The sequence below is a fragment of the Gymnodraco acuticeps genome, unplaced genomic scaffold, assembly GCF_902827175.1.
Source record: "Gymnodraco acuticeps unplaced genomic scaffold, fGymAcu1.1, whole genome shotgun sequence".
NCBI classification, from domain to species: domain Eukaryota; kingdom Metazoa; phylum Chordata; class Actinopteri; order Perciformes; family Bathydraconidae; genus Gymnodraco; species Gymnodraco acuticeps.
Genome location: NW_022991180.1, coordinates 2,580,939 through 2,590,840, shown reverse-complemented (window position 1 = coordinate 2,590,840; position 9,902 = coordinate 2,580,939). Strand labels below are relative to the sequence as shown.

The following is a 9,902-nucleotide window of genomic DNA, read 5'->3' as shown; positions in this document are numbered from 1 at the left end:
ATACACAATTTAAGCCCGAGGGAGAAATGCTAACGCTAGCATCGGCGATCGCAGATCTTTTCTACTTCATGCTATCTGCACAAATGGTTGACATTAAACATTAAAAAGACCAGGCAGTTCAGAGAGAATCAAAGGAAGGCAGGCAGGCAGCTTTGCATGACATTCTTCTGGACGTGTTTCATTGTAGTGATAGTGAGGGTAGTCAATCGTTTTGTTGACAAGACAGTAGTGACGGCCATCTTGGTGACGTGTGTTGTTCTGCGATAACAGAGATGTAGTTCATTGAGCGTTTCACACAAACAAATGTGTTACTTCACAGTTTTACGACACATTTAATTTGTTTTGACTTGCAAAATTATCTTTTAAATTGACAAACATCATATGTGTAATTCGTGGCACAATTCAAACGGGATCGAAAGATAATCTTTCTCTCTCCATTGACTTCAATACACAATTTTTTCGTAATAAGGTCCCATGGAGGTCCACCGGAAGGGGACTCTATTCGCTGTGTCTTTGTTCTAGAGCAGAGACTGTGTCCAAAATTATTCACTCGCTCACTATATGTTATTATTACATTACATGTCACTTGTCACCAACGCACTACCCACTGCACCACACGCCTCACATAAACACACTCCCACTGAAAATACTCTATATAGTCTTTCTATAACATCTTTTTAGAGCTCTGTACAAAAACATATTGGGGTGTTTTTTCCTCATCCAGCATGTTTGATGCAGAACGTTAAAAAAAGTGAAATGATTAAGATAACAGTTAATGAGAAAAATAACAATTAAACCATCAAAAACAATAATATTAAGTTGGAGAATTTTAGCTCCGATACTTCAAGTTTGGTAATGCCAAATTACTACTCATATGTTTACATAAGGCACACCTTTTAGCATTTGTAGAAAAATACTCAGCGGCCACTTAAAATGTTATAACATAAAAATGTATTAGCAATTTCTTATTTTCACGATGCATTGTGGGATACTTTTGAGTCCATGAATCCCTACTACATTCTGAGGCACATGGAAATGAAAGTCAGTCGGTGAGCAGTGAGTGATTTTGGACACAGCCTGAGCTCTAGAACCTGAACACAGCGTGGCAGCAGGTCTACGATGTTCCCTCCCGGTCCAACACACTGCCTTGTCCCATTTGGGAACACTCTGGAGTTCTGAACATTCCCAGTATCCTCTGGTGCTCCTCTCTCCCCTTTGTTACCTTCTTCTCTAGTTCTGTCGGTGCAGCTAAACGTTGACCGCTGCTGCAGCTTTCGCAACACAATACCCTCACCTTTTTATTTATATATATATTTTTATAGGTAATTTAATATGAAGAGACTTGACCTTACCTTAGCTACCAGCAGGACATACATTCCATGTCAGTTTCAGAGTTGTTCGATCACGCTTTTAGATTTGTTGACTTGAGAATCATGCATGCATGTACCCTTAAAATGTTGAAAAAAAACAAAACCTTATGCCTTGTTTGTAAATATTTATTTTCTCCCAGTATCAGCCTAATGCTGGCAGTTGTTTTGTATTGCATATGCTGTTTTAAAGTCACCCATGCTGCAGTACCGTTCGTGTTCTAGAGATGGCTCGCATACTGGAAATGCCCTGACGATTTTAGCCATGCAGGTAGAAAAACACTGGAAGTCCGACAGAGCAAACATGGAATCTTTTCTACGTTCAAAACTCAAAAAGACCTCTCTGATTGGCTAGACCTGTAAAGACACAGCATCATTTCAGATTATAAAGCAGCCCGGGAGTGGCCACATTGGAGAAATATGTACAGAACACTGAGTGCACAAAATGGCTTACTATAAACACACCCTGTGCCTTTAAGAACAAAATGTCTAAATTAAATCCTCGTTTTTTTTTATAATGTGCGTATCTTTTTAAACTGAGCCTTGATATCGAGTTGAGTCAGAAAGTGTTGCTCTATTTATATTTATACACTTTTGTAGCATTAAACAAGCAGCTTTCCCATGAAGCCACATGTCCATCACGTTCAGCAGGGTCGGGGGACATTTGAGAACAGAGTTTAACTAAAAGACATTGAAGACAGTTTTCTATTATTATACATACTATGATTTTAGAGCCAAGAGAACGGCTTCCTCAGGATTAATTCATGGTAAGTTGATTTAGTTTTCTCCAAACCTCTATGAACTGAGGTGTGACTATGCAGGAAATATACTGTACCTCTTCATATGGTCACTCCCGGGCCTTCTCTCCTCAAATTGAACAAATTCGTTCAAACTGACTGATTCTTGAATCCCCCTGACTTCTATCCCTGTCTTCCTCCTTCAGTCTGTTTTGGAGAAGTTCAATAGAAAATGTGTCCCGCTTTTGAAGGACGAACCAAGGGCTCATTTGTAGAAAGGTACGAACTTCCAAATGCTGTAAATATAATTGTGATTCTGCTGTGTATATTACTGTGGCATCTGATGATGGTTTAGAATGTGAAGTACCCCATATTTTGCGTTTTTATGACCACTGACTGTCAGAGCAACACACTGTAAAGGCCTTACTAATCACCAAGCTGTCAAAGGGGCAGTTTACAAGCCAAGATATCACTGGATTTACCCTTTTTTATTTTATTTTTTTTACAAATGAAGGGTTATCTGTAATTACCATGATGCACTGGTGCTGTATATTCCCATATTGTATTACAGTCTAAAGCCTACAGGTTGTTGTTTACAGCAACAAAAAGAAAGGTTTTGAATGCAAACGATGACTGGACATTCCCAAAAAGACATTCCACTTCATTTGACAAACTGCAGCATGAGGTGTGTGATGGCGGTTCTCCATAAGGTGCATTCAGGCGTCTGGCTAAGGGACCAAATTGAACTCTTCCAGCTCTAAGGCCTCTGTCTTCAGGACCAAAACCACTAAATGAAGTAGCTGCTAGCGAGGAGTTCTTACACAACTCCGTACGAAAACTAAAACCTCAGAGGCGTAGTGCAGCCCGCCACCTTCCGATCAAATAACACGACTTCCTGTTTAATGCAACACTTCCTGTAAATCACTGAACATCTCGGTCAGGTTAGCTTTGAGTACATCTGTTTCAGTGAGCGTTTTTTGTTATCATTACAGTATTGGTTATTTCACGCCTGATTGATCAAGAGTATCAAGTTTATCAACATTTTGAATAAAGTCTAAATCAAGACTAATGACAGGTCTTTGTTTTTATTCTGACGTATAATTACTAGAATTATTTCACGCTGTTTTCTTCTTAAATCTGACATTTTTAGGTTCATACTACAATGTTTACATGCTTTAATGTTCATACATTTTCATACTGATTTTTAGAATCACAGCTTGTCTTGTGACAGTTGGTAGGCTTTACAAATGTACGTTCATAAGCAATGAAAATGTGTTATGTGTCATAATTTATTACTTTAAAGCTCATTAACCAATGAGCTTGGGGCTGAGTGGCACAATCACTGTAGGGAAGACAAAGTATTAAGCAACAGTATAAATACTTCGTTTATTTTCATCCTTTCATGGGATAAATAATATGGGAAGAATAACAACAGCCTTATCATTATAGTTTCAAACAACTGAAGAAGGACAGCTGAAACCCAATGAGACAGAATGACCAGTGTAAACAGTGTCTTTGGCTTTATTTATAACATGACATACAAAAAAAAACAGGTTACATTTTCAAAGTATTGCATCTGTATAGTGTCATGGCTTCAAGGTAATGCTACAGTGATCATTTTGCACAATATTTTTCCACTTTAAAGAAATGTTAAGATGGCTAGATTGATTTCCATGTGTGAATTAGACTGTGTGGTCACTTATGAAAACTACATATTTCCTATAACTGAATACATGGAACTGTAATGTAACCAATATGTTTTCCATTCACAGAAAACAAGCGAAAACAACACTAAACGGCTACATATTAGTTTTCACCTTTAACTCACGGGTGCCCTGACGTCAAGTGTGTTGTAGTGTGTCCTTATTGAAAGATAAACTGTGCTACATCAAAAATAAAACAAGGTAAAAACGAAATATTCCTAACTAAGGGTCCACTGACTAGCGTGATCTCACTGAAAAGCTGGTGAGTGTAACTTGAGTTAGAATATTTCGTCATACTATTATTTCTAATTCATTTCTACAAACAACATTTATTTAAAGCAGAGGCTTTAAGGCAGAGGCTGACATCATTCAAGTCCTATGCACTTCAACATGCCGGATCAATAATGCTTTCAGGAATAGAGCCCATCTTTTATTGGCAGGTATTTATGGCAGCAGCGTTGGAGGTAGTGATGGAGGATTGAAGCTGAACTGATGGATGAAAAGTCATTCAGTGTCACGTTGGTATTCTACAGCAGAGAGAAGAAAAGACAGAGAGCAGTGAGACAGAAACTAAAGTAATACCTGTCCAGGTAATGAATGAATGAAAACTTTATTACAGACTCAGGGTCCAGATAGGTAACATTGTCTGCGCTCTACACATCCATTACCCAGATCTAAAAATAGCGCAGGGTGTGGTGAGCGCAGGTAATTATAGTGATTGTGGAGAAACTCTTATGTTTCTCATTCTCCTCACAGGAGTTTCATGTCCGCTCTCTGTCTCGCTGCCTCAGGCCGTGGATACCTGACTTCTCAGTGTGTGATATTAGGTTTCACTCTGCTACGACACACACACACACACACACACACACACACACACACACACACACACACACACACACACACACACACACACACACACACACACACACACACACACACACACACACACACACACACACACACACAGTCACACACAGCAGACACCTTTAGCGGAGGAACTCTATGGAACTATGTACTCAAGTATTTATATTGTAATGCTATTTGAAACTTCTACTCCACTACATTTCAGAGGCGAATACCCCACTTTTGACTCCACTACATCTATTTCACACTCACAGTTACTTTGTGCATATAAGACACATGATGTGCTCATATGGTATAATGCAGTACTACTAATGTACACAGTATTTAAAGTATCTAAAGTTGGTCCACATTGATAAACTACAATACTTAAATGTTCTAACATGTATACAAACAGGATCATTAAATAACCATAACAATATAATATTGAAAAGACCCATTCTGCATAACAAGTACTTTTCTTTTGGTACTTGAAGTACTCTTTACTGTACTATGTAATTCTGAAGTGGATCATTGTGCAGAATGAGCACTTTTACTTTATGTACTTTAAGTACATTTTGATGCTAATACTTTTGTACTTTAACTTACGTAATCTTTTGAAATCAGGACTTTTACTTGTAGTGGAGTATTTTAAGACCATTGTACGTGTACTTTTACTAAAGTTAAGGTTCTGGGTACTTCTTCCAACACTGCCTGCACCATATTCTCACAGATAGAGTAGCTGTTTACTGCAGTGATCAGCACTTTGACTCAACAAACAACCGAAAATGTGTACAAATATTGAGAAAAAAATCGTTTCTTTGGTAGAGGTTAACAGAGGTTAACACTTCCAAATGTGTGTTTATTGTGTGTGTTCATACCTGTGTGTTCAGAGGGTGGTGACACACTTCACGGCGCTCCGAGTGCTGCTCTTGGCGTGCGCGGGGATCAGGGTCTGGGCTTGGAGGCAGTATTTGGTTTTGTGCTTCAGATCTTTCAGAGTCAGCTTTTTGGAGCAGCAGTCCATATCAAACACCGTCTGCAGGGGAGAGGAGACAGGATCGTTTGGTTTGGACTTTAATGCACAGTGGTTCAAGTGAGACTATCTCAACAAAATATTTGAGGAGTCTGACAGCAAATGTAGACATTTAGGAAATATATGTATGAAAAATGTAGGTTTGGTTTCTCAATGTTTCTCTTTTATTTGAGTTATTATGAGTTTGTTTTTGGTTTGTCTTCTTGTCAGCAGGATTTTAGAAAACCTACTCGCCCATTTTTAATGAAACTTATTGGATTGGTTTGGATGGACCAATGTTAAACCCATTAAGCTTTTGAAATGGATTTGAATCAGGGGACATTTGATGTTTCTATTGGAAACGGCGTTGGCACATGTCTGTGCTTCCGAGTGCCCTTCCAGTTGTTCTTGTTTGTGTTGTTGTTCTTCTTCTGCTCTTCCCCTTTCGCCTTCTCTCCCTCATCTTCTTCCTCTTCTATTAGTTGTGGGAGTTTTGATGTACTTTTTTTTAGTGTACACATTGAAATAGTAAATGTTATTACTTTCCAGGCTCGAAAAATCATCCATTTGTTTGTTACCACAGTGATTTCCTTGCTGACAGAAAATAAATCTTCAACAAATATTTTTATAATTAGTTTGCAGACTCTTAAAAATGTACAAATACCATTTTGTTTTTCAGTGTTATATCACCACCTGGTGTTTGTGTGTGTGGCCTAGCATTACTATCCTTGTGGGGACCTACATCTGTTTACACAGTCACATGTGGGGACTCGCCTCCCTTATGGGGACATAATGGAGGTGAATCATTAATTTTAGGGTGAAGACTTGGTTAGGGTTAGGGTTAGGCATGTGTTGGTTAACTTATGGTTAAGGTTAGGATAAGTCTCCAGGAAATGCATGTAAGTCAATGTAATGTCCCCTGAAGTGATGTATACATGGTATGTGTGTGTGTGTGTGTGTGTGTGTGTGTGTGTGTGTGTGTGTGTGTGTGTGTGTGTGTGTGTGTGTGTGTGTGTGTGTGTGTGTGTGTGTGTGTGTGTACCTCTTCTCCACTGCTGTGCATGAGGTAGATCTTGTATTGCAGGCTGTTGTGCATCTTCCTGACGAGCAGCCTGGGGGGCTTCACACGGACCACAATGCCTTTCACCGTGCGGTTCAGCCTCAATAAAGGAGAGCTGATTTTGGCTGCAGATACAATATAATAATCTTGTTTAGTTTAATATATTTTTACACAATGTTGAAATACAGATTCAAAGTCATAAAAGAGAGACAGATTACAAAAAGACATGAAAGAAGAGATAATCTTTCAAGTTGGTTTTGCATTTCTGACATCTTTATCACCTGACATGGTGTACTTCATTCACATTTTAGACAGACTGCTTCGAACGGGACTTCAATTTGCAGGATGGCGGGTTAAATACCAGGCAACATCATAGATTTGTCAAACGTATTCTTCATTTAAAAATACAAAGATTGAATTTCTCCAGAAAAAAAGGGCAACAAAAATACCGTTGCACTGAGCAAGAGACAGGGACCAGAAACAGTTGATAGTATAATAAAGTCAATGTACATATTATTTAGCAAATCGTAATCAGAGGTTTGTAAATGTAATTTCCTATTTAATATCTGAACACCTAATATCTTATTCTCAAATCTTTACTATAACCTCTCCCTGAGTAAAATATTTGAAACACATTTCCTCTCCTGGAAATAAAACATGAGCTACTTATATTATCATTTTCAGTTTGGTGAAGCCAGAGGACTAAGAAGAAGAGGATGATGACGATGAAGAGGAAAACATTAAACACTTACTGTCCGACCGCGGGCTGAACCTCGGGGAGAGCGTCCAGGCTGATTTGCTGGCGGGCGGAGAGGAGGCGTGCACTCTGGCGTAATACCACTCTCTGAGGTCAGAGGTCAGGGCGCTGAGGTCACACTGAGGCTTCTGGATCCTCTGACAGCTGTCAACGTCCAACCAATCAAGCTCGCCATAACTGAGGAGGAGCAGAGAGAGGATCCTGTTCAGCACGGATCATGTGTGTGTGTGTATGTGTGTGTGTGTGTGTGTGTGTGTGTGTGAGTGTGTGTGTGTGTGTGTGTGGTGTGTGTGTGTGTGTGTGTGTGTGTGTGTGTGTGTGTGTGTGTGTGTGTGTGTGTGTGTGTGTGTGTGTGTGTGTGTGTGTGTGTGTGTGTGTGTGTGTGTCTCACATCTTCCACTGGACGGAGTACTGCAGAGAGCTGCTGTTGCCGGGCGGAGTCCAGTGCAGAACGTGTCTGTAGTCCACAGAGTCGAACCTCACCTCGGTGGGTTTGGAGAGCATCTCTGGAGCTGAGGACGTAATGGATTACATTATGGTTTATTAGGACATAAGAGCATCAAGTGCATGAATATAAAAGGAGGTAATTGGTTTGTTATTAAATAAAAGTTCCTATGTTAACTACAAATATAACAGGACATAAGAACACAGAGAAAATACAAAAACAAGAAATGAAGTAAAGAAAAGTGCACGACAGTTGAAACTCCAAATTCTAAAAAAAACTAATGAGGTGCAGCCAAACAATTTAGCTCCCAAAACTGCTCTGAAATTATACAGAACATTTATTATTTTGTGTTACAGAAGAGATTTTCTGAGCCCTTGAGTGACTCTTTAAGAAAATGTATCAGCAAGATGTTTTTCACCTTTTAGAAAAACGGACTATGATCCTGGTAATTTGTCTTATAGCTAAAATGTCCAACTAACAAACAAGTTAAATATGTTATTGGGGAATTAAACTGTATGTCCACATTAATACTGAAGTTACCTCTGTTTTATTTCACACTCTGGGATAATTCGTGTTTCAATGAAAATAATTGTCCTTCAAATGATTTCTAAGAATTCAGTCATCCGTTTGGTTTGAAGCAGGCCTTTGATTTTCCTTAGAAAGTCTTTCACACTCAAAAAGCTTCTACCTCACTATGCGCTTCATTGTTCCGGAAACACTGGGGCGTTTTTGTTATTAAACCTGGCCTGGAATGTAATTCCTCGAAATCTCAGAGTTCATTTCACACTCACATGTCATTCGCTCCTGAGCCAGAACCAACACACGTCACATGTTGCTTACTGGTAATAAATAACAAATTCAAATTGTTACTGATGTCTGAAAATGATTTAGAGACACTCAGTATCTGACACCATTTCACTTAATTGAACCCTTATTATTTCCCTTTAAATGTTGCCTTTTATTACATTTTATTCAAGTGCGTTTAATCTAGTATTAGTGAGTTATTATTGGTTGGTTTATTTTAATTAAAGAGCAATACATTTGAAGTTACACTCATCACTGTGAATTAAAAAACGTTAACCGCGATCTGAGATCTGCTACTTAGAAATTATTTATCTAATATACCATATTCCAATAACTTGTATATAGACTCTTATTGCACTATTTCACTTTTTTTCTTTTTGTATTTACTGTTTACTTGGACTATTTTTTTCTGTGTATCTGTTTTATTGTGTTGCACTGTTGGAGGAGCCTGTGACCTAAGATTTTCATCGTCATAACTACACTGTAGCTATGTTCGTATAACCAGTAAAAGCCTTGAACCTTTATTCGATGTGACTTTGAAATAATTGATTGATTGATTGATTGATTACGTCATAAATCACATACAAATAAATGATATCTCACCCTGAGCGGCGCTGCAGACTCCCAGGTGCCCCAGCAGCACGGCTCCCAGCAGCAGACGGCTCATGGTGGTGAGGTTGGAGGACGACAGACACAATGCTGCTGAACTGATGCTGCAGAAAACACGCAGACCTTTAACGGCACGTCAACTTCCCCTTTTTAAATTCCATGATGACCTTTGTGAGTGACACTACAGATATGCCACACATACAAAACATAAATCTCTCTAATAGATCAAATAAGTGCATGCCCACATAAACTCATGGAAATGTTAGCCATTTATCGGGAAGTTAGTCAGAAATTAAATCTAGTTTTAATTGAATTTAAAATAACATCTCTCCTGCTGCTACACTGACATTGCTTTAGATGGAAATGCTTAAAGGATGCATCTCAATTAATAATGTCAAAGCACACATCTAAGTTTAAGTTTGAAGTTGCTTTTCAAGTCAGAAAGATTGACTTATTATACTAGGGGAAAAAAAGTTAAAATACTATAATTCAAGTGTCCCAGTAAACCGTGACATGTGACACAAACAACACAGACGACAAGCAAATCCTAAAAAAGTAACTCATC

At 38.6% G+C, this 9,902-nt stretch overlaps 1 protein-coding gene across 1 annotated transcript; it reads right to left on the bottom strand.

Annotated features, from left to right (window-relative positions):
* Positions 1–3,609: 3,609 nt before the first annotated feature.
* Positions 3,610–9,850, bottom strand: il22ra2 (interleukin 22 receptor, alpha 2). Its single transcript, XM_034238083.1, has 6 exons — positions 9,332–9,850; positions 7,871–7,991; positions 7,475–7,656; positions 6,705–6,847; positions 5,529–5,686; positions 3,610–4,334 (listed from the first exon to the last, which is right to left on the bottom strand). Exons 1-5 carry the CDS (start codon positions 9,393–9,395, stop codon positions 5,537–5,539), a joined length of 660 nt encoding a protein of 219 aa, XP_034093974.1. The 5' UTR covers positions 9,396–9,850; the 3' UTR covers positions 3,610–4,334; positions 5,529–5,536.
* Positions 9,851–9,902: the final 52 nt, after the last annotated feature.

What these genes read in the sequence shown, in the direction of transcription:
- il22ra2 (XM_034238083.1), bottom strand. Translation starts at nt 9,395, where the DNA reads ATGAGCCGTCTGCTGCTGGGAGCCGTGCTGCTGGGGCACCTGGGAGTC. An exon ending in TACTCCGTCCAGTGGAAGAT is followed by an intron (nt 7,657 to 7,870) that starts GTGAGACACACA and finishes GCTCCTCCTCAG; the next exon opens with TTATGGCGAGCTTGATTGGT. An exon ending in GTTCAGCCCGCGGTCGGACA is followed by an intron (nt 6,848 to 7,474) that starts GTAAGTGTTTAA and finishes TTGTATCTGCAG; the next exon opens with CCAAAATCAGCTCTCCTTTA.